A 27,053-nucleotide genomic window follows, 5' to 3' on the forward strand; every position below is an offset into this window, starting at 1 on the left:
CCACGGATTACCCTTTCTCCGCATTGCATGTCTTGTTCATGTGCATTGTCTTATCTTGATTTCGACTATATAAACGACCGTTTGTTTTCTGAACCACTCTGTTTTCTTCCAGTTACCTAAGGTTAAGGTTACCTTTCGCCGTCCTTTCCGTAGGTGGCTGCGTGGACCTCAATTTAATCAAAAGCCTATTTTATAGCCTCCAAGTTTCTGCCCAGTATATAAGAGCTGGAAGTTTACAACTGTTACTTTGTTACTTGTTTTACTATTCAGAGGTATTGGCAAGATGTTATTCTCGACCTGAGGATACTAGCCAAACGCACTTGATCCTGTTCTTATTTTCTTTGGTTTTTCCCTCTTATCCTCCGGATATGCAGTCAATACTTGCCCTAGATAGAGGTATTTCCTCAACACTTCCAATACTCAGCTGCCTATTACAACCCGTTCTTCACTGAATTCCCTTTTTGTTGACCATTACTTCAGCTTTTTTTTCATGCCAAATTTTAGCGCCACCATTCTGCTTTCAGTGCTTAGGCTCTGAACCGTTCGCTCTACTCATTTGCACAGTTGGTCAGGAGGACAATGTCACCAGCAAATCAGAGATTACTAAAATTTCCTACGTTTGCCTTTATCCCCAGCTCTTAGCAATACAGTCCATGAGTATCTCCTGTAAACACACGTTCCATAACATTATGTAGAAAGTGCCCTTGGCCTGGCGTCCTTTTTTATTGGCATGTTCTTACTTTTGCTATGGAGAACCATGGCCTCTGTAGTCCTTAAAGGTGCACTGAAGAGGAATCTGAACTCGCCTTTTTGCCGCGGGAACTCTATCTACACGTTCTGAGCATTCTTGAAAACCTCGACTTATTGCCCTGTGTGGCCGATTTCTCGAATTAAATTGAATTAACGTCCGGCTCCCGCCTTTATTTTTGAATTTTCCCCCGTACGGTGGGCGGAGTCGACCAACGCGTAGAGTGCCTTTCAGCCAGCTCCGTGAAGGCTTTGCTTTCACTTTATCATTGTTTTTTAGGTTTCCGTGAATAAATAGTTTCTTTCGCAGATAATATAGCCGCAAAATAAGCCCGCAGAAATAAAAATAAGCGGAGACTATTTGGTTCTACGGATTACTACGTATTACTCCGCCGATGGCAGAGCGGCAAGCTGTCGCGGGACTGGGTGAAAGGCACTCCGCGCGTTGGTCCACTCCGCCCACCGTACGGGGGAAAATTAAAAAAAAGGCGGGAGCCGGACGTTAATTCGATTTAATTAGGGAAATCGGCCACACAGGGCAATAAATCGAAGTTTCTAAGAATGCTCAGAACGTGTAGATTGAGTTCCCGCGGCAAAAAGGCGAGTTCAGATTCCTCTTCAGTGCACCTTTAAAGATACTGAAACATAAGCGCACAGATGTATCTTTGGAACGCCACAAAGTACCCTAAACACTCCCAGGAATTTCATCCTGACGACCGTCGGCTATGATTTAAAATTACTATGGAACTGACTGATGAAGAGTCTTTTGCACTCCCTTCTAATGTGTTCTTCCCTTTCTTTTGAGACAGGAAAAAAATTGAATCTTCTTTGCGTGACTGCATTCCAACATTTGGTTTGGTTTTAGCGACTCAGTCTATGAGCGACGCCGTAGTGGAGGGCTCCGGATAAATATTCCGACATTTATAAGAATCCATAGTGACGTAGCTGTGCTCTGAGTTCAAAAAAGAAAGAAGACTTCAATGCCTGAAAGTTGGAGCGGTTAAACACGAGGCTGATTGACGCCGCGAAGAGTTTATTGGATTGACTACCGTTTCCACATGCATAGCAGAAAGGATGTTCTCCTCTTCTACACCCTGCACAATGGCCTTACTACATTGATCGCCATGGGCAGTTTTTTGTGGTTGTTGCTATTGTTTCCTGTATTTCGGCAATGCGACATCTCACCAAACGTCGTTGCTCAGAGGATATTTGTTGTTCTGCAACAGAATGTGAGGTCACGTCTTCGATACCAACCACTGCTGCCAGATTTGGACGCAGTCTAAATGCAAAAAAGCTCGTTTGCTAAGGTCTTAACATACTTCAAAGAGGAGAAATATATGTGTAACAAAGGAGATTTACATCGCTGCAGATAATGATGCGCCGAGACAGTTTCATTCTGAATTGAAGTGTACAGAAGCCACCTACTGCACTACACGGACTTGCGAGGCCGCAGAGGGTAGCAGGGCCGCTGGCACTGGAAGTACCGCTCGACGCTCTTCTCTTCTCCGCCTTCCAAGTCCTCCCTGCGTTTGCAGGCTGCGAGAAGTTCCGAGGGTTACTGTCTACGCGGTAAAAGTAGAAAGCACCTCTCGGTTCAGCTTAGTGTTCTATCAAAGCGGAAAGAAACAATGTGTCTTTCGGTGGAGTTACTTTATCCAACGCGCAGAAAGCGAAATCCGTTCGTATCTTGAACCAGCCACTGTCCCTTCCACGGCCAAGTCTCAGGAGGCCACGGCGCGGCGGACCAAAGCTTCCACGAGAAATTCTCGCATATTGAAGGAACACTGAGGACAAAGTGATTTCATTTTTGTCTTAAGGGAAAATCCATTCTGTGGCGCTTTTTGGCAACACTGCTGTTTGTTTGCGATCAAAATACGTATTGATTACTGAGACGATTCAATTTAAATGTGGAACTTTTTTCCTTCCACTCGACTCAAACTCAATACGTCAAGCCCAAAGGGACTCCGTGAGCGCTGTGTCGTCCGTTTCCTTGTCTTTTGTGCTCGCCTTCGTTCGCGCTGTTTATTCAAGATGCTTAACCAACTAGCCCGCCATAACGTATTAACCAATTAAAAATTATTGGCAGCCTAACCTAGCCTCAGAGATCCACGACGAGAAGACTATCTGGTGGTGGCGCTACCTGTATTTCGTCTTCTGACCTATTCTAGCTAAAAAAAATCTTCGGTTGCAGTGAAAGTAGTCTGTGTGCCCTTACAACACGGTACGGTGCTCTAGCAACTACGATTCGCCCTCTGTGTCCATTTCCGATAGGGGAGCATGTGCTCACCAACAATTCGGACGAGGCACCAGTCGCAGCACGTGCACTTGTCGTCGAAAGAAGGCGACTTCATGGCGCACACGCTGTCGTTGAAGGGACCGCACGTCGCCTTGGCGCAGAGGTTCTGTGCACAGAGCAGGTAATTGTCTGAAAAAGAGGAGAGGAGTCGCTTCCTCAACAATGGTTCCCGCCTGTGCAACTGCAGAAACGAACGTTGCGACCGCAGTTACGTAGGTTCTCCTCAATCAGATATTTTATTCACTGCACCAAAACTTTCTCGCCTCTTTGACAACCGTAACCGAAAAGTGAAACAGGGCATATTACTACGACTGTGTAAATAGCAGTGGGGGTGCACGCTCTAAAATGCAATTCAGTGCTAAAGAGGCGCCCATTTCCCTAAAGCTTTCTGAAAGCCTGGATGTTCTCGATTCCATTTTTGTTTGTATTAGAGCGCAAGCTCTACTACGCCATGTCTCCCAAGGTCAATCGTCTGTGGCGGGACGACCTTGAACCGGCTCGGAGCGGGAGTGCGTTCGTGACGTCGCGGTGTCACGTGACCGGCGCAGCAGCTGCTCCGCGGGGCTGGCTCCTCAGTCTGCTTCCCCCGTCTTGTTCGTTTCGCATCTCGTTTTTCAGCTTAGGCATAGCCACAGTTTTGAGCTGCATTTATATGCTTGCGTTACTGCACGTTGGTGCTTCATAGCATAACGATTACTAAAGATACCTTTTGTCAGTTCTCACGTCGCCCGCGATTGAATTTTTTTTTAATTACCTCTTCATAGGGCAGTTAAATCCCTAAGAGAACCTTCCCGGCCCTTTCGCTATTTCTCGCCTTAAGTTAGTGAAGACAATGCAATCAATGACCGCTTAATTCAAGAAGCAACAAGTAGTATTTAGAGCAATCGCGTTGCATGGTTCATAATCATCGTTTATTTATTCCCTTGCTGCTTCCAATGTTACGCCGCCTTTTGCGAACTACGGTGCCCTTTCAGATTCTACTGACATGATTTCTTCATATTCACTTTTATACCGTGTGGGGGACCTTCCCCTCGTCTCCCTTTGGTTGGCTTCCCCGCGATGTGCCCTCCTCAGCGGAGTCGGTAATCTTAAATAACAAGGGAGGGCGCCGGTGTCGCAGCGACACAAGCGCCATGGATGGCGTGATTGCTGTGTGCGCGGCGGAGAGGGCCCTCTTCGGCTCGGGAACTGGGACGCGCTCTGACGCTGACGCGCGACGCTCCGCTCTCCGCCAGAGGGCGCGAGGCCTCGAATGGGGAACATTCTCCCGCCAGCTCGTCCCGTCTGGTCTTGCAGTTTCCCCCTTGCCCCGGCATGGCCGAACGTTCGCTCGTAACCGTGCTAGTGAGTCGGACATCCTCGATTCCTCAGCGTATTTTGTTGCTATCTGGCGTTATTGTTGTTGCTATGAATGCCTTCTTTGTGTCAGCCAGAGTGTCTTTCCTTTGTTCCCTCAGAGCAAGGCCCGCCATGGTCGGTGTGCGCTCGGTAGCGTGCGCGATCTCGGGGTGAGATCCGGCGGTTTTTAGTTGTGTCAGCCGCGATTAAGCGGGGAGAGCGTGTTTCCCCCCCCCCTATTAAAACCCCACATCTGGCAGCCCAACGTAGGGCCTGCTCTTCGACCATTGGATGATTGTCTGTTAGGTTACAGAAACGCTCTTTGTCCGGACTTGACATGTGCTAGGCCTAGAGCAAATCTATAGGAACTGCTGCATGCTTTCTTCAGTGAGAGGTGCATTGCGTTGCAGCATCTTTTAACTTTTCGACATGCTCAGCACGTTTTTTCGTAAAGTTTTCCCCGGAGCTTCTTCAGAATGAGAACCACTTGGTTCGCATCGAGAAAGCGCGAGGCCTAGAGCCCGCGGAGTTGCCGAGCCCGAAGCGAGTGAGTACGGAAACCGGGTGGGTAGCCCGAGTTTTCTGCACATATTTTACTCGGCTGTCACGTTTTCCACTCTGGGAGCCGCGGCTCTGGGGGCCGGGTGGCCTGAGGCCACGGGTGCCCCTACGAGCTTGCCGGTATTGCAGCTCGGCAACGGGCGCTCCGACACCATCCGATACGGTGGGCGCCGACCGCTCATAAGCTACTTCGTGCAGTGAGCGCAGTAGGACCACCCCACAGTGCTGATGTCTCCTAGCGGCTGCACGCACGTAACCCGTTTGGGGTCTCTTTTTTATTTACGGTCGTTGTCAGAGTGGCAGTTAGGCCTAAGGCTTTTCAGAGCTGTCTGCATCACGTCAGAAGAGACACTGCTACCGGACCGCGGTGCTGAGAGGGGGCGCTTTTTGCTGCCCGACGTTTTGTAACCTCGCACGAACTAAGCAGCCCAGTTCAACACAACAAAGGGCTTTGTTCACTCGAACTTTGCGTTTGCACAGCGACCCGACACATTTTGCTATTGAGTTAAGCATTGCGCCACGATGCTCTTGACGCCGTTTCCCCTCCTGTAACCTACGTTAAAGGCATGCGGAATGTGTTTCGAAGCCTTGCAGATCTCGTGGAGCCGCCCAGGCTTGCTCTTCTATGCACATCGTCTCGCTGCCGCATGCTGCTACAGATCGGCCTCTATCCTGTTTAGCGCATCCATCCGGGGCAGCCGTGGCGACACGACTCGGCATTCACCTCCGGCTGCTGTTATCCTGGCCTGCAGTCTTCAACCGGCCTTCTCTTCGCAGGCCTGCAGACATGCACTCCACGGGCCATGCGAGTCGTTCCAGCGGAGTCCTTCACGCCGCCTTCGGAACACCGCGGAAGTCTGCGTCCACCGCGGAAGTCTGCCTGGTCGGTGTCTGCGTGACCTCCGCCGCAAGACCTGCTTCAAGTGCATGAAGTCCAGGAGACTCCTCCATATCATGTAATTTCAGGCGCGGGGGTCTATTTAAGGTTGGAGGATGTGGGGACCTGCTTCCGCCGTTCCCAAGTGGTTGGCTTCCCCGCGATGCACCCGCCCTAGCATAGTTAGTTGCCTTAACTAACAAAGGAGGGCGCCGATGTCGCAGCGACACGAGCGCCATGGATGGCGTGATTGCTGCGCGCGCGGGGGAAACGGCCCTCTTGGCTCGGGAACTGTCACCCGCGCTGACGCTTATGCGCTCCGCTCTCCGCCAGCGGGCGCGAGGAGGGGGGAACATTTAAAGCCCCTGGAATTTTTTAAAGTAACGACAAGCTTTGCAGAACGCCGCCTCTCCCTCTTCTGCGCCCGTCGCCTCTTCCCATTGGTCGATGGTTTCGCGCGCAAAAGTCCTTTAAACCCGCGCTTTTCGCGGCCGCAGACGCCATATTGTCCGCTCCAACCGCGCACCGTAGGTTCGGCAGGCGTCGTTGCGGACACTGTGCTTTTGCTTGCTGTGAAGAACAGCGGCTTTTGTTTTGCTCGGAACGTGTGTCAGTCACCTAACTTCAAGCCGACTATCTGCGCGGCATGACGGGCTGCTGCGCCTTCGGGTGCAAGAACCGTCACGACAGTGGAAAGCGGTTCTGCGCGATCCCATCATCGAAAACCGACGCGGGCCGGAGGAAGGTTTGGTTACACAGAATTGGCCGGGCGAATTTTAACGCAACGCCATCGACCAGACTTTGCGAGGTCAATGACGTGATTTCAATAGCTGATGGCCGCAGTAAGCTCTACATAAGGGCGCTTGCGTTGAGCGCATCGTGATTGCACGCACGCAAACGTGTAAATGACGCGAGGCACACGTCTAACTGCAGAGTGACGTTCCTTAAAGGGACACTGAGGAGAGCTCTATTATTATTTTTTTTAAAGCAAAATTCGATAGTTCGGCATTTCATGGCTTTGTTGCCACTTGGCAGGCAGTGAAGGATGCATTTATTTCTAAGAAATTTGGATTCGAAGTTGAAAAAGTTTTTCCCGCCGCTCTGATTCAAACTTGGGATTCTCTTATGACGACACAGGACTAAGTGACGTGCACATGACGTAACGCAGACTCCGTGATTTCAGGTTGCCAGCAGTGCGGCCTAGCAGCAGCCGAAAAGAGATCTACCGCCGGCCGCACGTTGAAGGCATCTATCGCTATTGCGGCCGCGACTACCGTCGCTTCGTTTACGTTTGCAGCGGCGTTTTGCCATCTTTACAATGGATCCCGCTCTCGAAGTCGTCAACGAAGTTCTCGCAAATAGACACCTTTAGCATACCGTGTACCTTGTTACCGTTAGCGGAACACCGGGAGTACAGTGCTCTAGAACCTTGCCGGGAGCCCGCCTACGGCGGTGAGCAGGCGCTGATTGGTCCCGATGCTGCAGGCGCGCGCGTAGCTGCCGGGTACGTGGCGCCATCTGGCGACGTCAAGGGTTTGGTTTATGGTTTGGTTTATGGGATTTAACGTCCCAAAGCGACTGAGGCTATGAGAGACGCCGTAGTGAAAGGCTCCGGAAATTTCGACCACCTGGGGTTCTTTAACGTGCACTGACATCGCACAGTACACGGGCCTCTAGAATTTCTTTGGAGGAGAAATTCCAGCCGCCGCGGCCGGGATCAAACCCGCATCTTTTGGGACAGCAGACGCGGGTTCGACCCCGGCCGCGGCGGCTGGAATTTCTTTTAAAGGAGAAATTCTAGAGGCCCGTGTACTGTGCGATGTCAGTGCACGTTAAAGAACCCCAGGTGGTCGAAATTTCCGGGGCCCTTCACAAGGAGATTTGCGCTTGCATTGGTTGCGCTTCACTGATTCGTGGCTTCTCGTGTCCTAGTGTTGCTAGAACCATTTGTTCTAGCAACACTGTTTTGTCCTATGACGTCATCATGCTTGTACTTGCGCGTTTGGCCTGTGACGGCGATACCTGTATTTTGGTTCTTGCTCTTTTCTACGTTACAAGAGCTTTGTTGTCAGTATGAGTGGCGTTTTTTAATCAGGAGCTGGTATTCTGTCGATACGAGCCAACTTCAATTTCTCCTCAGTGTCCCTTTAAATTTGAGCGCATGCCGCAGTTAGACATACATGCGTACTATAAGCGCAGATCAAACTGCGCTCTGACATGGTGAAGCGCACGCGTTACATTCTGCAGTCGCGCGCGTGCGCGCGTGCGTGCGTGTATATTATATATAGATATATTACAGAAAAAGACAAAAAGAGAATTATCGCGCCGATATGCATCGTCAAGGCACCGTAGGCACCGTTGGTGGTAACACCAGCTAGCGCGCGCTGGCTTGCGTTTACTCTCGAAATATGTATCTGTGGGTATGCGTGATAGTGCCCATCGTAAGTGGGTCGCGCGTTTCCTCTCACATACTTTGTAACATCACTTCCGCGTTCTCGCTTCCCCTTGACGCCTAACTAGTTAGGAGGAGGCTACGAATGCGAGCAAATCTGTGATAACCTCTTTTATTAATGCTAAAACGTTTTTTTTAACGTTGCCCACAGTGAGGCCTCCATTATCTCCATTTTAAAAGTTTTGTAGCCGCTTTTTTTTAATGAGATTTGTATAACAAAAGGCTTTGTCTTTACCGGTGTGCATTTAGTACTCGGGCTGTTTCCGAGCCTTAGCCGGGCATGTCTACCTCGCGGGCCGGGCCGGGTTCGGGCCTATATCGAAAAAATCGGGCCGGGCTGGGGCGGGTAACGAAAAAGGTTGATGGGCTCGGGACGCGTGAATAATTAAGGCCCGTGCAGTGCTCTAATATCGACTATACGAATATGGAAGATTATCGGACAGATGTGTTAAAAGCGAGGTAGGTTTTGCTTCTCACTAAATGACTCATGCCGATGAAACATTTAAGTAGAACTTTATTATCCCTTTGCTGGCAGGCGAAGGAAGGGGAAGCATCAGCAAAGTAAAATCACTCTTGAAGAAGATCGGTCTTCCGATCGAAACGTCCAGTCAAATAAATATGTTTCCTTTAACCAAGCGTATATACCGTGGCACTCCTCAAGGTGCTGTTCTCTCTCCTACCCTTTTGAATCTCGCTATGGCCCCTCTCGCCTCCCAGCTAGCTGAAATTCCCGACCTGCATCATATATTTTACGCAGATGACATCACTCTCTGGTGTTCATCTGGCTCTCCCGGTCGCGTACAGGACACCCTGCAACGTGGCCTAGATCTCATCGACTCCTTTCTCACCACCGCTGGCCTCTCTCCTGCTCCTGAGAAATCCGAGCTTCTCCTTCTCAACCATTCCTCCTACCAGCGCTCACACAACCACTTCGTCTCTCTCCACCTTTCTGGCTCTCCCATTCCTGTCGTCACACAGTCCAAAGTTCTTGGCTTCCCTTTGCATGCGGCTAAGAATGTGCAATCCCTTCACCGCGCTGTCACCACCTGCCACTCTGTAACTTACTTCCTGCGGCGCGTGGTCACTCGACGCTCAGGTCTCCACGAGGCTCACGCGTGCCGAGTTGCCCACGCGCTGGCCCTCAACAAGGTCTTGTACTTTGCACCCTACGCTTCCTTCACTCAGACTCAACTTAACGCTCTCGAGACTGCCCTTGTGGGCCTCTACAAGGCAGCTCTCAACCTCCCTATCACTACCTCTACCACTAAGCTCTTTGCCACAAGCCTCTTCCATCCTCTTCGTTCTCTTCTCAGTCTCCATCGTGACTCGCAGCTTGCCCGGCTTTCCCTTAATCGTCAGGGTCAGTGGTTATTGACTCAAGCGGGTATCTCGCCCATTCCAATCTCCCCGTTTACCTCTCCTATTCCCACCCCCGCCCCCAATCTTCGTATCCTTCCCCTCCCGACCAACATGTCCCCCGTCCTGCACGCCGGACGTCGTCATGCGGCCGCACAGCACCATTCCCCTCTCTTTGATACCCAGGGTGTAGCTTACACGGATGCCTCCTTCGTGGCTCCTCGAGGTTCCTGCGGCTACGCCCTGTACCATCCACACCTCCCTGCTCCTGAAACCCACACCAGCGGGCCGTATCTACACCCTCCAGACGCATTGTCCCTCGAGGTCCTCGCCATTGCGCATGCCCTCCAGTCATTTTCCCTCCTTCCCTCTCTCCAAGAGTACACAGTCTATTCGGACTCACAAGCCGCTATACACCACATACAGAAACGCACCCTGACCCCTTCTCTCCAACAGGAGGTCGAACGAGCGGTCTCCGCACTGCAGCCTTCCATCGTTTTCCTCCGCTGGGTCCCTGGGCATTCAGGGATTGATGGCAATGAGCTGGCCCATCAGCTCGCCCGCGACACACTTTTCCGGGCACCGTTGATCCCCTGGCCCAAGCCCTCGGAGGACGTTGGGAGACTCACCCTTCGCCGCACCATAAAAGAGGTCTACCTTGAGCTCCGCCTCGACAAACGCCTTTACCCTCCCCCTCATCCATCACTCACCGTGCCGGAGTCTCGCCTTCTTCGACACATTCAGATGAATGCAGTTATCACCCCGTCCCGCCTCTTCCTCTATCGCTATAGATCGGACCCTTCCTGTCCCAACTGCCCCTGTATCTATGCGGACCTGGCCCATTGCCTCTTCTATTGCCCGGCTACTCAGCAGTCGGGTTCCTTCCCCCCACCCTCTCTATCCATCACCACCTGGCTCGACTGGCTTGGCGCTGAAGGGGAAGAAGAACAGCGGCTTCTGGTCGCCCAGGCGGTCGAAATGCTCGGCCTGCAAATTATGGTCGATTAAAAGTCTTTACTACTACTACTATACTTCGCTATATACTCCTGTAAGTAGCCAAGTACTTCATGCTCTCGCAACCCATATATATATATATATATATATATATATATATATATATATATACACACCGTATTGTGCGTTTTTATCGTAAAGACTTGCAAAAATTTTCCCGCCTCAACCGCTCGACCGTTTGCGGTGAAACTGCACACAGAGCTTGCGCAGTACGGTAACTTTTGTATCGTAGCAAGTTTTACAACGGTACTTACTTAGTTGAGCCGTGCATGATACGAAATCGTAGTTGTCAGCGTAGAGATCGTCGAACCAAAACCCGCAGACGGCGTTTTTTCGCTGAAAGGCGGCAGTGGCGCCATCTGTTTTCAGCAGTGAAAAGCGTCACGACAAGGTGCCGCGGTGATTTTGCAAATAATATCATCTGAAAGGTAAAGCCTCGTTAAATCAGTTCTGATTTTTTTTTTCGCTTAATTAGCCGAAAAAAAACGGCATATTCAAAGGGCACGCGTACAGTGTAGGCACGCGCTTCATGCAACGCTCACCTTATAATATATTATATTATATTATATTATATTATATTATATTATATTATATTATATTATATTATATTATATTATATTATATTATATTATATTATATTATATTATATTATATTATATTATAGTTGGTTATATTAACTCTATGTCGGCTACCTGGCGCCCCCGATGTGCTCATCACGGACAGAGGAACACCATTCACGGCGGAACTGAAGCAAGCCATCCTGCGCTACAGCCAAACCAGCCACCGGAGGGCAACCGCATACCATCCACAGACTAACGGACTGACCGAGCGCCTGAACAAAACCATCCCCGATATGCTGGCCATGTATGTCGATGCCGAACACAAGACATGGGACGTTATCCTGCCTTACATCGTCTTCCCATACAACACCGCAGTGCAGGAGACCACCCAGATGACGCCTTTTAGGCTCGTCCATGGCAGGGAGGCCACGGCCACGCTAGACGCCATGCTGCCCCAATGTTACCAAAGAAGATAACGTCGACGTCGCCGGCTACCTTCAACGCGCAGAAGCCCGGAGACTTGCCAGATTACGGATCAAAGCAGCGGACCGACGCCAGACGCTACAACCTACGAAGACGCGACGCGGAATACAAGCCAGGACACCGAGTCTGGGTTTGGACGCCCATTCGCGGATTGAGTGAAAAACTTTTGCGCCGCTATTTCGGCCCGTACAAGGTTCTTGGTCAGCTAGATGAACTGGACTGTGAAGTCGTCCCTGACCAAATGACTGCATCCCAGCGACGCCGCGTACGACCACAAGTTGTCCATGTCCTCCGTCTGAAGCCCTATTATGAGCGTTAAAGCACGCTGTGTTTACACCCTTGGTGTTCATTTTTACACAATCCGTTTTAGGTGTTTGTGGCCGCATTATGTACTAAAGCATCGGGTCTATGCTTATTGAAATGGGAGTAATGCCGTGAATATTTGTCAAAGCTGCTGGCACGCCGCTTTATCGCTTTGTTTTAGGTCCCGTCGGTTCCTTCTGTCCCGTCCCGTGGCTGTCCCGTCGGTTCCTTTTGTCGCAGTCCTTGTGCTTTCCACGCTAGTTGCAATGTCGCAGTCACTAACGAATTCACACCAACTAGCCCAACTGTCTTCCATGATCGCTTTGTTTGTGACGCAAGACGCGCCTAGATTTATCTCGATCGATCGCATCCAGGCGGAGCCGACTCTACGCTGTTCCAGAGTGTTCTACTAACTTTCCAAGCTTTATCTCGAAATTTCGCTGTCAGCTTTAAAAATAGCACGGCCGATAGCGGCGGGCATTCTGTTCGACGACAGCCGCGCACGCTTGTTGCTACGCAGCCGCCGAGTGATTCAGTTCTTTGCGGGCGCAAGTCAGCCCAAATAAACAGTTTCGTTTCGAAGACGTTCTCGCTCTTTTCCCGTTCGCCGAACTGCAGTCACCACTACGTGACAATATTAGCTTTACACTCGTAAGACCTTCGGTGCGAATGTGGTGTTCCGTGTGAGTGGTGCTGAAGCGTAGGCGCGACACAAGCGTTACAGTATCACGACACAACAATCCTTGGCAGCTCCGTTTCGCTTCGGCGCGACCGCTTCTGTCATCGGCAAGATTGCGCCTCGGGCAACTCGCGCGTCGTACGTGCACACAAAGCTGGTCATGGCCGGACACGAGCGGTGGGGGCGCGCTTACGCTGCCGCCTTCTCCAGCCTGACCGTTAGGCGGCTGCTCCGGCGACGCCCCGACTCTCCGCGGTTCGCCACTGTGGCGCTGGCGTCGCCCCCCCCCCCCCCCCCCCCCAAACTTGAGCTCGGGTTCCCTATACTCTATTGTTCCAAAGAATCTCACGTAAAAACACACGAAAATGACAAAAACTCTGCACATGGCGACGATGAAAGATCAACGACTGTGGGTATTTTTTCTTATCTTTTAGAATACCAAGTTCCTTCTCGGACAGTGCTATCGAGGTGATGCTTACGCATTTGTCTTGAAGTTTGGGAACTTCGTGGGCTTCCATTATTTCTCTTATCGTTTTGGTTCGGCTTTTTGTTAAGATCTCACATACGTCTTTCTTAATTTCCTTTTTTTTTCTCCGAACTCTCTGCAGTGGATGCATGCCAAGATGATTGGCCACACAGGCACCATAGCTTTCAAAGATTTTCGGGTGCAGGGAAGGCGACATTCACTTGTGCACACTGAACCACCCTCTTGAGGTTGTCTGGAATTTTATATAGGTACAGTGTAACCGCGTCCTTTCTTTTTCTCCTTTTTGTATTTCAGTGGCTCCATGGCGGCCTGAAATTAAGCTCTCTTTTGAAAGTTTTCTGAGACTGCAAGAGAGACTACGGGATTTTGAGCGAGCGCAAGTTCTGGCTGCGGTGGAGGCACTGAAAGAGAAAAAGAAGAAAAAAAATAAAATTTGCGGACACACTAGTTACATAAAATATCACACATCTTCAAGAGTGTATGGGTTCATGAGAACATGGGAATGTTGCTTTTTTGTGCACCGTAAAGCTTTCAAAGCTGAACTAAACTGTGGACTCGGACTAGGACAACTTTAGAAACGTGGGTTGCGCCAAGAAGCACCAGAACTGATTTATGCCTTGCGCTAGCGGGGTCGTCAACAAGATCCCTTTGTCTGCTGCATGCACTACACATCACAGACGGGCAGATGCAACCTCAGCCCCTTTGTGGCCGCTCATCGCGGCATTCACTGCAGAGACTGCACGGAAAAAAAGAAAAAAAGGGAAAGAAGAAAGAAGGATGCTAGCCGATTCTCAGCCAGTGTGAGGTTTAACAGAAAGTCGCGACAAAACGAGAAGAGAAATAATCGAAGCTCACGAAATTCACAAACTTCAAGACAAGTGCGTAAGCATCGCTTCGATAGCACTGTCCGAGAAGGAACTCAGTTTTCTAAAAGATGGATAAGAAAAAATGTGTACAGCCGTTGATATGTCACCATTTCCACGCTAAGGGTTCTTGTCAGTGTTGTGCGTTTCCAACTGAAGCTGTCTGCCACAGTATATAAATGGTGGCAAAGCCTCAATAAAATCTGTTCAACGTCCTGTCTGTGTCCAAATTCACGTCCACGTCTTTGAGCTGTTGCGATAATCGATGTGAAGCCGCTTTACTGGGTTGCGTTCCACGCCGAACATGCTTGACTTGTCTCACTAAAGCGGCATCGTATAGGCCATCCCTCTCCTGGAAGCCACAAGCTCATGCTCCATAACACAATTAACGTGACGCTCCATGCACGTCCACCCTACCGTGAACGGCCGAACACACACGGGACAGCTTAATAAGCGTCGAAAGTACCGCGCACACGCCCAGACGTGACCCAGCGGTCTTAAAGGTGCACTGAAGAGGATTCTAAGCCCTTCTTTTTACCGCGGGACCTCGTTCCACACTCCCCAAGCATTCTTAGGAACTGCGAATTATCGTCCTGCGCGGCCCAGGTTTTTTTTTTTTATAAAATTGCATTAAACGTCTAGGCTCTCGCCTCTTTTTGTTTTTTCTACTGACCACAAGAAGTATGAGGAGCCAGCCAAAGCATGGAGTGCTTTTCAGCCAGTCGCGTGGCGGCTTGCAACTCAGCCATCGGCGGAGTGATACGTAGTAATAGGCGGAGTGACCTGCGAAAGCAAAGAGTCCACGCGTATTTCTACTTCCATGGGCCCAATTTGCGGCTACATTGTCTGCGGTTGAAACTGTTCATTCACGGAAACCTAAAAAGACAATGAAAGCTAAAGCGAAGCCGCCACGCGACTGGCTGAAAAGCACTCCCCGCATTTGTTGTCTCCTTATACTCTCTCAGGTCAGTTCATAATTTAAAAAAAGGTGGGAGTCGTTTCATCCGATTTAATAAGAAATCGGCCGCGCAGGAGAATAAGTCGAAGTTTTAAGAATGCTTGGAGCGTGTAGATCGAGCTCCGGCGCTAAAAGACCAGCTCAGAATACTCATAAGTGCATGTTTAAGGTGGGGGTCGTACTTCGACAGGGCGAATGCTCCATTTTAGACTATGCTCGTGCCAGCAACCTACGCGTTGTTCTTTTTCAAACAGTACAATGTAGGCTTCATTCTAAAGCTTATTTTGCACTCTGGCAATTGATGCGCACCCCTATAATGTAGTTGCACTATCAAATGCACAAGATTGGTATTGCAGAGGAGGAATTCGGTAGTTTCATTGATATCACCTCCTTCAGATAACTTTTCTTAAGAAGCTATCTCCTTTACGATACTTTCGTTCGGCTTGAATATAGAACAGATGATTATCTAGTATCACACGGTCTCATAATAATGTGCATTCATTGAATTGCATTTGATCGACGGCCTTTTTAATAGAGGGAGCTTTGTCTATTTTGGGTAGGAATATCCCCAACGTATCGGCGTGCACAGTAAAAAAATTTTGGCACATGATGCGGATAGTATTTATCTTCATCACTTCGTTTTTAATTGCATTTCCAATTTGAAGATTCCCTTAATACTGCCTCACGATCAGAAGTCAGCAACGTCTTGTCAAAGTCTCCCTTCTGTCTGTTTGCTGTGCTGTTGTTAATCGTGGATCTATATCAACTAGCCCAGATTTCTTTACGGATGAAGCGTGCGCCAGTTCGAGAAAAAGCCTTAAGGAAGTTTGCGTCTTATCGCGTCTTCGCGTCGCACGTCCGAAGCGCGCGGCGCCCTCGCGCAGTGTCCCGAAGGCCTCGCTCACCCTTGAGGCTGGTGTCGCCCCAGGTCGGGATGTCTCCGCAGCGACGCGCGCCCACCAGCGACTGCTGCGTCAGGGAAACGGGCGCCACGGCGAACACGATGGCCGCCGTCAGGAGCACAACGAAGAGCACGAACACGCAGCCCAGGCACACCAGCAGCCGCCTCTGCAGGCCGCAAAATCAATGTTCAGTGCGACTCCGCCGCGAGTGAACACGGCATGAGCATGCAGCTGCCACCTCATGTGCGGGCCTCCGCTCATAGCTATGCGTGATGCCGACACCGCCGCGCCGGAGATCCGCATTTTGAGCCCCTAACAACTGACACTTTAAAGCCACCGTTTTTTTTTTTCAGCGACAGTGTGTCCTGAACGCGATACGTTGCCTTGAGCGGGCTTGCAGTCTCCACCTGCGTCCTTAGTAGGGGTGTGCGACTAATATTCGAAACTTTCGAATAGCCAATCGAAGATTCTCCTACCGATTCGCTGAACGAACCAAATAGTGAACGTTAAAAACTATTCGAAACAACATGAATTAAATCAGAGGCTTCCGAATAGTTTTCAGGTATAACAGGCTCGAAGTTCGAGTAGGATACGCCGTAGCTTTCTTCGACGGCTGTTTCGAAAGCAAGGCCCACTGCGGTGACGCACAGCATGCTGTCTCGATTGTCTACGCGTTCAGCGCCGCGACGAGCTCCATTCGTGTGGCGGCCTTCATGACTTTTTGCTATGAGCATCACATGGCAGTCACACAGTCACAGACTGTGTTTTGCGTGCTCTCTAGCGGAGATCACTGCTGTGTCTTTCGATGGCTACAGCGTTTACTCCACGAGTCATATCGCCGCAGCTACAGTGCTCCGCTCTTTCACACGAATATTCGTTTTGCACGAATAATCGCATAGGTAGTGAAATATTATGCGAATAGAGTTGAAACCAGACTTAACGAAGTGAAGCGCATCCAGGAAATGTTTCGTTAGATCGGAAAATTCGTAAAGTCAAGTAAGATATTTTTCCGCCCTTCGAAATCTGAAATGGCAACCTGGCGGCACCCAAAAGCTATACCGCGCCATCGTATTTGCCGACAACCCGCGCCTGCCCGTGTGAAAAGTCCACGAAAGCGGCCCGAATCGCTTGAGCGTCAAAGCGCCATATGGTAAAATGGATTCGAAGCCAACGTGGGAAGCGCCGCCGACTGCCGAGTCCGTTGTTCTGTGCAGCGGCGCGGGTTGCTGCCCCGTCAAAACAAAACCAGGGCCGTGTCTTGGCCGCCTAGATGTTACTGCTGGCGTGCTGCCAATAAGGTGCGAAACATCGTTGCAAAATAAGTGAGAAATCGAACTTTTTTTACTGAGTTATTCCGGAACACGTCGGGTTTAGTGGTCGTTGTTTCGTTATTTAGGGTTACTGAGAACATTGAACCCTATTAGCGCTTGCCGGGGAATCAAAATTTGTTCTTTAGATCGGGAGCTTCATGAAATAGGGTTTGATTACATCGAGTTCTGACTATATTCAATTCGTATTCAATTTGTTTTTAACTGCACTATTCGTATTCGGATGGCTACAGAAGCTGGACTATACGTATTCGATCCGGTTTCGAAAATATCAGTTCGCACACCAGCAGTTCCTAGCCGATTCTGTCGTTTCGGGACTAATGATCATCATTACATCAAAGAGGCGTCGTTTGTGTCATCAAATTGCGGGCCGATGCGTGCCCTGTGCAAATATCAAAGACTAGATGTTTAGCCCCCGGCTTCAGAGACCAACGTAGGGACGAACGACATTAGTTTTAGCCCATGTTATTTCAGTGATTCTCTTCCCACTCTGCTGGGCTGCAGGTCATCTACTTTGGTGGCAAGTTCGGCGCTTACCAAATCGCTGCCTTTTGTCATAGAAGTCCGCGAGAGTGTGCAACAACTGAACTCAATGGGCAATGAGAGGTTTACTAAATGACAATAATAGCACCGTCGCTTTCAGCGCAGAGGCCAACAGACTCTGCTGCGTCAAAAAACGCCTGTTGCAATCGGACCTATCGACCGCTGAGAATGAGCGCAGATATCTGCACAACGATGTTCGAAGCGTGTTGTTGGTCAAGTTGCACGAACACGCGTCAAGAGTGCGCGAAATTTCCGTTCGTTGCAGTAAATTTTCTAGTTGACACTATGAAAGCAAGGACGCGTATGCACATCTCGTGTACATAGTCCCACGTTCGGTTTATTTTTGTGAAAGCTTCGGATGGCTCATCGACACGGAATCCCGGCGCAGCCCAAACAGTGGCGGTGTTACTAAACACTCCATTTTTCGAAACGGTGTGACGTCATCAATGAAAAATATCAAATGCTAACCAATAGGTCAGTATTGGCACTTAAAATAGCCTCAACTATAAAAATCTAAATAGATTTAGAATAGAAGTGGAATAGAATTAGAAATGAATATCATTCCTTCAGTTGTCCCGATAATTCTTGATGACGTGTTGCCTCTATGCGGAGGGACTCCATTGCTGAGTGCGAAAGTGCTTTTGTTTTCCTTTCGCAGTTACTCGAGTGAGGCCCTTGTCAGTGCAACGGCCTATATGTTCGTGATGTTCGGAAAGTCCAGGGTAAGCTTCATTGCCCTCATTTACGACATACTTTTGTCCCTTGAAAAGTTTCTGGATATTTTCTAATTCGCAAGGTAAGCAGCATAGCAGCCATTGCAAGAAGTTTTCTAACACCTGAGTAACTTCTCGCTCTATCGGATGCTACAAGGTGGTTTTTCAACGCAGCATTTGTGTTGGCCACTTGAACGGTGCATGCAATCGGGTGATATTCTTGAGAATTGTTCCCAGACGCAGCAAGCATATGGGATGGCTGCGAACACTTTGATGTGTATGTTTGTCGCGTAAGGGCGGCTGTTGCCAAGTTGGAAGTTAAAGTACCTCAGTTGTGCTCTGCGGTTGATTTTGTCTAAAACCTGCAATAAGAAAACTGCGGTATGTCCTGTCGTCGAGAGTAGATGTAGGCATAAAATGCACTTCAGTAAAGACGCCGAGGCTTTCAGGGCCACTCATAGATGGCGGTAGCCACGCACCGGCTTCGGCCATGACCGTTGGCTTCTGAACGTGTTCCCTCTTTCGGCCACTTCCGTTCTTCGATCTGGGTAGCGCGCATGGTATGCCCGGCTGCTCTCGCGGCTTGAGAAGCCTCCGTGATCAGCCGCTTTTCTACCCGGACTGCGCGCTCGGCTTTCCTTGCCGCTTCAGGTGATTTACATGCATTACGCGCCGCAGCGTTCAGCCACTTCTCTTTTTCGAGCTGCTTGACGCAATCATCGACCCTCGCTGCTTTCGCACCCTGAGGCGCCGCAGCGGTCGCCCGGTCTTTAGCAGAGTTACCGACGACTTCGGCCGCACTGGCCGCCTTCTGACCTTCGTGTGCGGCTACATGAAGCTCCCATAGTGGCACAGGAGAGCCTTTCTATCTCTGGACTGATGCCACTCCATTATACGGCCGCGGCGGCTGTGAAATGCAACCATGCGTTTGGAATAGTATGACAGAACGATGAAAGATGAAGAAGGTGGTTTTCAATGCGCAGCGCGAGAGGCTGCGGCGATGGCCGAGTGTTTTACGTCATCGGGAAACGAAGCTGTTCTATTTTCACTTTTGCTTGTTTCACTCCCCTGTGGGGCTGTAATATGATATTTTTGCTTTAATGCGATAGCATTTAGGTTCTTTCCTTCTTTTTCAAGTTTTATTTTCTTCTTGATTGCTAGTATTCAAACTAAAAATTTTCGAATGGGCAGACATATATGGTATGCATGAGTCATCATCTAGAATATTTGAGTAGATTGCATTGGAATATCACATGGGAATATACTAGCCCACCCATGAGGGTCGATAGCGCACAGCAAGGAAGGTACCCAATACGAACGCTATGTGACGTGTTTTGTAAGTGTATTACACTAGGCTGATTTAAAGAACAACTACAGCGTTTTCTCTATCTTCTCCGATTTTACTGAAACTTACGGACCATTCTTCGCAGTTTTCTGGTCCTTTGTGCCCAATTTCGCAGCGGGGCGGATGAATTTAACATTTTTCGTTTCGTGGCATCAATCCGGGAGATTTCGCGGACAACCTTGTTTGCGTGACGTCATTGAACGTACGGCTGTTGATATTAACTTTGCGTTTTCTGGCGAGAATTTCGAGTTGGCTTTTCGTCATTTCAGACAAATATTGATTCAAGCTCTCACTTACAGTCGCAAGTTTATGCAATCAACGCGGACACGATATGTTGTGACAGTGTCCGTGACGTCCATAGGATGGGCTGTCGTGACGTCATCGTTTGGTCGAACCACAGTTTCGGTTTCGGTTTACTGATTTTGCACTTTCTCTTTGCGCAAATACCCCTTCTTGGTATTTTGAAATTTTTTTTTCATCGAAGCGAGGGGACTCTATGGAATGCGTTGTGATTATCAAACCAAAATGTTAAAAAAACCTATTGTAGACCTTTTTCAATTTTCTGTGCTGGATCCACTTGCAAAATTTTGGGACTCCTCAGATTTTCAAATTTGGCGGTGCCCTATGATTGGTCTACTGTGTTGATGACGTCACGGCCCTCTAAATCGCGTTCGTAGATCTCGGGGAATCCTCATACGACTACTTGGGCAGTGGTGCAGCGGCTAAGCGATGCGCTTCAAACACAGCCACAGGTGGGGCTTGACAAACCTAGACTGCTCTTCCCTAGTTTCTCTAAGTCTCATGCACAGCGCCACTGTGGGCAGGTGGCAGCTGCATTGAGTTTATTTGAATTACCTTCAGTTCCACTTACCACAGGAAAGGGGAGGGGGAGGGTAGGTAGCTAACAACACGATAGGCAGGTTGCCAAGTGCCATGGGGGACATGTGATCATGACGTCGCAAGGTAACGTGATCTCTCTCGACCAATCGGAGAATTTCGTGACAGGGAAGCCGGAACTTATTTGTAAGATGACAGCCTGAATGCTATCTCAATAGAAGTTTCTAACATTAAATGATTTCTAAAGCTACCCGATTCGTAAACCTCTTAGTTGCGCAATTGCGCAAAGTTTCTGAGGCTCTGGGCTCATGTCAGAGTTAGTGTTGCGCTTTTCTGAGGACAGACTGGTGAGATGTGGATGGAGAAGGGGTTAGCAATGGTAAGATATACTAAATAAAAAGAAATTACATCATATAAAAATTATAGCACATAGTCTGAACCAGATGATGCCCTGTACTGGTATGGTGGTATGCGTACCTTTCAGGGAAATGCAGTTTTCTACACTTCTATTGCACAGGGATAACAGGGCACTTGAGAAGAACATCAATCCCCCCCCCCCCCCCCCACCACCCCAAAAAAAAGGAAGCTCCACACTTTGAAACCTGCGGTTCTAGCACGCCTAGAAAGAGGCGCATGTGCGTGTAAAACGTACCACCTATTATCAGTCTTCAGGGAATGACTTGCTTGATATTAGTGTTCCCTTTCAATCCTGTCTCAGTCTATTAGCGCTTCCACTTGCGCCCTTGCATACCAAGTTTCCTGTATCTGTGTTTTCAGGTACTCAAATGAAACACGTTCAAAATCTACAGTTTCTCAAAGAGCAGCTGATGCTGCGTTGCAAGGTATCTCGCGCGCAGGCGGCATGCGTCGGCGTACACACCTGTGGTTCAGATAGGCTGCATGGCGTGGACTCATGATGTGCCATACCCAACAATTCTGCACAAAATCATTTTTGAACGGTAAACCAATCATGAAAGCAATTTTTTATATAATTGTAAGGTTTCACTATGACAATCAATGTATCCACAGATCACCAGACGGCAGTATTGCATTTCGGTTTGGTTTGGTTTCGTTAATGGGGTTTAACGTCCCAAAGCGACTAAGGCTGTGAGAGACGCCGTAGTGGAGGGCTCCGGAAATTTCGACCACCTGGGGTTCTTTAACGTGCACTGACATCGCACAGTACACGGGCCTCTAGAATTTCGCCTCCAGGGAGTCGACCACCGCGACCGGCATCGAACCCGCGTCTTTCGGGTCAGCAGCCGAGCGCCGTAGCCACTGAGCCACCGCGGCGGCATAGTATTGCATTTCGTTTTTCTATTAACGTTTTTTGCTTTCGTCAAAAGCGTCCCCACTGGTTTTTTTACGCCAGTCTTAACTGTTCGAGGCGATCGATGGAAACAATTTAAAAGAACTATTTTGCTACGTATCAGACGAATGGGCCATAACCTTCGATATTTCCATAACAGCATCTTAAAATTTTCCGATTTTCGAAAATTTTGTCCTAGAATGTTAAGCATGCTCCGCGCCTCTCACTATAGAGGGGAGAACGAGGGAAACATCGCCTGTGGAATCGAATCGCCCTGGCGCACGAAGGCTAATTGCTGCTGGAGAGAGCACGCCTGAGAGCGCTAACTCGACTACTAATGCGTCCCAGCAACAAATTCTCCCCAAAGCTGGTTCCTTGGACGATACCTCACAACTAGTGGGGCAAATTAATTTTAGGCCACAGGTGGTCCGAAGCCTGTTTTAAATTGCAGAGCACTTAAATAACTTAAAAACGGAGTCGTTCCAGATAAAATTTCACCTACGTGTCTTCTGTTGGCGTTCTGCTGCGACGGGGACGCTTCAGGGCTGTGCGCGCTGTATGAGTGCAAGGGTGGAGCTCCGTGACCCACCTGCTGTGTGAAAAAAGAAAAAGAGGAATCGATTTATTCGGTAAAAGAGGCTTCTTGTTGCATGCAAAATGATAGTGGTGTTATTCGCGTTACATTAGGCCCGTTTTGCTGGGACCACACAGTTAATTTATCGATTCCGTCAGTGCGCCTGCTAATAAAGGGAAACTGAGGACGCGTTGAAGTTGGCCTGCATCAATTGATTGTCGCGTTGTAGTGAGAAAAAACCTACTTCCAGTGATATCACAGCTCTTATAAGCTACCAAATGCATTTTAAAAAAAAAACAAGCATCGCCCCTACTGGCAGATTTTACCGAATGCGGTGACGTAAATTCCTTACTTACGCTCTTTTTGGTGGCAAATCTCTCCAGCTACACCACACACTCTAAACACGAAAATGCTCCCTTTTTAGTAGTTTCTGGTTAAGGTGATACATATACCACCCTACGTCTTCACACGGTGGTCAAGGAGTCCTTTTCATCATCAACGCTGCTTGTTTGATTGACGTCACGGGAAAAAAAAATGTCAACTTTCGACTGCAATTTTCTCGTAAATAAACTCGCCTTTTCCAGCCCAACAAACTTCAGCACAGTCACAAAAATTCAAACAGTTCATTTTTATTAAGAGCTAATATTAAATGGAGGTGCCCTCACCGTCCGTTTAAGGCATTTGCGTAACGAGCAGAAATTTTTACAATGCAATCGCGGGCGTCTGTAATAACTTCGTTCGATTTTACTATAGTAACAGCATCATTCCGGAATGTAATAGAACAGAACGAGCTCCTAAACAGCTCTGTAGAAGAAGGGTGATCACTTTTGATCCATAGATTCCACACGACTGCTATTCATTAGATAGGATATAGATAACTTCCCAGCGTTCCCACGTCTTCCTTAAGAGAAAATGTTCTGGACAAATATGCTATGGTCGACACAGTAATGCACCTTCGAGATGACGATGAAAAGATCAAATATGTATATGTATATATGCTAACCTATATCTCTTCTTCACAATATGCTGTCTTTTGCAGGTCAATAGCGCAATATAGGTGCATCTACCTTTTATAAATCGCAGAAATTTTAAATCGATAATGTATTGTCAGGTACTCGTGCGAGGACCTGCCAACACCAACAGAGAACGATTTTGAACCAGATTGTAAGCAGGGTACTGGAGGCCGTAGCCTTCACCCCTTAGTCGGCCGACGCTACGAATTCCCTGATTCAAGACGTCGTTCGCCAGGAGTTCGCGAATGTGAGCCTCAAATCTGATTGGCCTCAGTGGCGGCCTGTTTGCAACCCGCGCTCCACTGACTGCTGCTGATGCACTGCCTCCGACATTCCCGACGAGCTTCCGTAATCCTGCGGAGCGGCGCATCTCGGAAGACTGGCCCATCTGTTTCACTGTTCGCGTGCCGGCCACATTTCCCGCTGCTGCCGCTGCCGCTGGTTCTCGCCACCTCGACCCAGCTCATATCCCGATCGCAGTGCCGACTACGGAACCCGCCAGATATCGCCCAATGCTGAGACCACACACGTCTCCGACACTCCGATGCCGCGCAGGTCTATAGCCGCTAGTCTTCACATGTGGTCCGCCGTTTCCGTTTGCCGCAACCTCGCCGCCCGTCCTTCTCGCTCTACTCTGGCGCTCGCTCGGAGAACTAACCAATGTAGCTCCTGGAGGTGACGCTGCCTTGACGACCCAGCCCGAAAATCCTCTCCTGAACCTCGCTCATCGCCGCAACCTTCTCGATTCGATTTCTGCGTGATTGGTTTATTGGTGTATTGGGGATTAACGTCCCAAAGCGACTCAGGCTGTGAGGGACCGTAGTGGAGGGCTCCGGAAATTTCGACCACCTGGGGTTCTTTAACGTGCACTGACATCGCCCAGCACACGGGCCTCAAGAATTTCGCCTTCATCGAAATTCGGCCACCGCGGCCGGGATCGAACCCGCGTCTTTCCGGTCAGCAGCCGAGCGCCGTAACCACTGAGCCACCGTGGCGGGGCGATTTCTGCGCGAATGGTGTCCCTGTTACCGCTCTGATTGACACTGGCGCCCAAATTTCTCTCCCGAACACCTCCTTTCGCCGCAGTGTCAACAAGGTTGTGACACCCGTCGTATCCACAGCGGTTCGTGTTGCCGATGGAAGTGCCACTGGTGACGTTGGGATGTGGACCGCGCGCTTTTGCACTGCCGGTCGTACTACACCTGTTCTGTTCACCGTCATCGACCGCTGCCCTCCCCTCCTCCACCCCCCCCCCCCCCCCTATGCGTTCCTCGGCATCGACTTTTTAACGACCCACGCTGAGCTCATTGATTGCTCTAATGGTCTTATTCGACTGGACTTGCCGCTCTGCTCTAACAACGCCGATACCATGCCACCCCCCCCCCCGCCCCCTACATTCCTCTGAGTTTATTGGGCCGCCGCATGTCCAAGACAAGCTGTCATAAGTATAGTGAAAGACAGAAATTCAGTCCTCATTCGTGTTTCGGAGTTTAATGCTTCCATGGGAATGTTGGAAAGTGATTTTAGCCAATTACAGAGTGAACCAGATGTCTGTTGTGCAATGTTTTGTTACATACTGTTTCCAGTATCTCCGCTTATTATGTCCGTATCGCTATTCAAAGCCGCTCCTGTTTGGGCCAAAGTGTTGGCCTGCAGCAAGAGTAAATAAATAAAAAAAATGTTTCGCCAAGAACTTTAAGTTCATTCACATATTTTAGATGGTTTTACCATCACCGTTGGTACCTTGTTAAATAGTGACTGATTTATTTTTTGCGCGAAATAAGATGCCTTTGCTTTTTGTTGGCGTAATGTTCTTGGTTTAATCTTGAGTCGCCCAAATGAAGACCCAAGAAGAGGTGGCAAGGCGACGTGGAGGAGGACCTAATTGTCAAAATGGCGTTGCAATCTCGGGAAACCGATATTTAAAACCAAGTGAATACTTCTTTTCATTCGTCTTTCTTCACGTCCTGCCAGTGAGAGATTTTCATCTTTCGCCGTGGACGCAAATAAGTGACATTTTCCGACATTGCTGTTACGCTTGTCATTTACCTTGAGCAGGTCGAACAAAAATTAATTCGCACCAGATATTGTAGTCAGACCCTTCAGGTATTTCATAATGGTGACAACGACACCGCATAGATCCTGTGCGGATAGAGAAATCGTTTCAACAAAGGCAGACCACCTGAGCATAGTGTCGACCATTACTTGACTGTAATTTGAATTCACAGTGCAGCAGGCAAGGAAAAATATAGTATATTGCATCTGTCTGTGTGCGTCCGTGTGTGTGTGTGTGTGTGTGTGTATGTGTGTGTGTGTGTGTGTATGTGTGTGTGCGTGTGCTTGTGCGTGCGCGTGCGTGCGTGTGTGTGTGTGTGTGTGTGCGTGCGTGCGTGCGTGCGTGCGTGTGCGTGTGCGTGTGCGTGTGCGTGTGCGTGCGTGCGCGTGCGCGTGCGCTCCAAGACTGCTGCTTTTATTAATCTTAGCCGTACTTTTTTTTAATTTTTTTAAACTGAATTTTTTCCCTCATGCTGTTTCAGTTTCAACATCAGAATGACGGCTGAGCCGTAAACGACAGTTTGGGATCACGTGAGGCGTACAAAGACGGTAGTACGGTCGCTGCTTTCTACGTTGAATTCATGTGAACTATTGCGCAAGCCCGCCCATGAGTTAGAATGACGAAAAATGTGTAAGCAGCGATTATATCGCAGTTTATGCATGATTCACGTGCCCTCAAATCGGCTGTTGCTTCGCAGCTGTCGTTCGGCTGTTGAAAAAGTTAATAATAAATTATTCTGCTGATGTAGGTGAATTGCACGACGTGGCTCGTGTGCAGTGTTGTCTCTGGCACCATTCCAATAAAAAATAACACACATCCGAAAATTTCGTTTTTCCACTCATTTAATATCTAGTTTGCCGCGAGTTCGCGGCAAGGGTGATTTCCAAACCTTTGCGTCGGTTGAAGGAAGTATGTGGACGTGCACCTGCTGCGGAAAGCGTAAATTAGTACCCGGCACCAGGCAGGCGGTTCACTTGTGGTCCTCAAATGACAATGGCTGTTACGCGATAGCGCCAGGACTTCATCTACTTTTCCCAAATCAACTACGCGCCACCTAATAACACCTGTTGGTATTATATATTCCCTTACAAAGAGGTAGAGAAGCGGTGTGATGCTGCCCACACCGCAGGCAAGCTAAGGAGCACAGAGAAAACACCAACACATTAGGTATAAAAACCAGCACTGAGTCAGAACTGAAGAACGCCCAGCCGTTCGCTGGCCTTTCTTTCGTGTCCGAAAGAGCCACCCTAGGCACTTCTCAAGATATACACGAACTACTGCAAAAGATGCTGAAACTTTTATAAGCCATTTTATTTCAATTACCTTCTGATGTCCTGACAATGAATTCTATCTAGCAAGGAAAATTAAGAATTAATTCGTGGCTGTTTAAACACGTAGGCTATTTCTTTAACCACCACGTCGTTTAAGAATTAATTCATGGCTGTTTAACCACGGGGGC

The 27,053-nt window shown here is 49.0% G+C and overlaps 1 protein-coding gene across 1 annotated transcript; it reads right to left on the bottom strand.

The window, feature by feature from the left end:
* Positions 1 to 2,176: 2,176 nt before the first annotated feature.
* On the bottom strand, positions 2,177 to 17,762 carry LOC149357273 (uncharacterized). The gene is made up of 4 exons (XM_089576554.1): positions 17,694 to 17,762; positions 15,880 to 16,042; positions 3,035 to 3,172; positions 2,177 to 2,283 (listed from the first exon to the last, which is right to left on the bottom strand). Exons 1-4 carry the CDS (start codon positions 17,760 to 17,762, stop codon positions 2,177 to 2,179), a joined length of 477 nt encoding a protein of 158 aa, XP_089432680.1.
* Positions 17,763 to 27,053: the final 9,291 nt, after the last annotated feature.

Source organism: Amblyomma mixtum, chromosome 3, assembly GCF_055824585.1.
Source record: "Amblyomma mixtum isolate Tamu chromosome 3, ASM5582458v1, whole genome shotgun sequence".
Lineage (NCBI taxonomy): Eukaryota > Metazoa > Arthropoda > Arachnida > Ixodida > Ixodidae > Amblyomma > Amblyomma mixtum.

Excerpts from the sequence above, each read along its gene's own strand:
- LOC149357273 (XM_089576554.1), bottom strand. The coding sequence starts at position 17,762 with ATGACAAAAGGCAGCGATTTGGTAAGCGCCGAACTTGCCACCAAAGTA. Across the intron at positions 16,043-17,693 it reads ATGACCTGCAGCCCAGCAGA|AGGCGGCTGCTGGTGTGCCT; the intron begins GTGGGAAGAGAA and ends TGCGGCCTGCAG. Across the intron at positions 2,284-3,034 it reads GTGCCTCGTCCGAATTGTTG|CCTGCAAACGCAGGGAGGAC; the intron begins GTGAGCACATGC and ends AACTTCTCGCAG.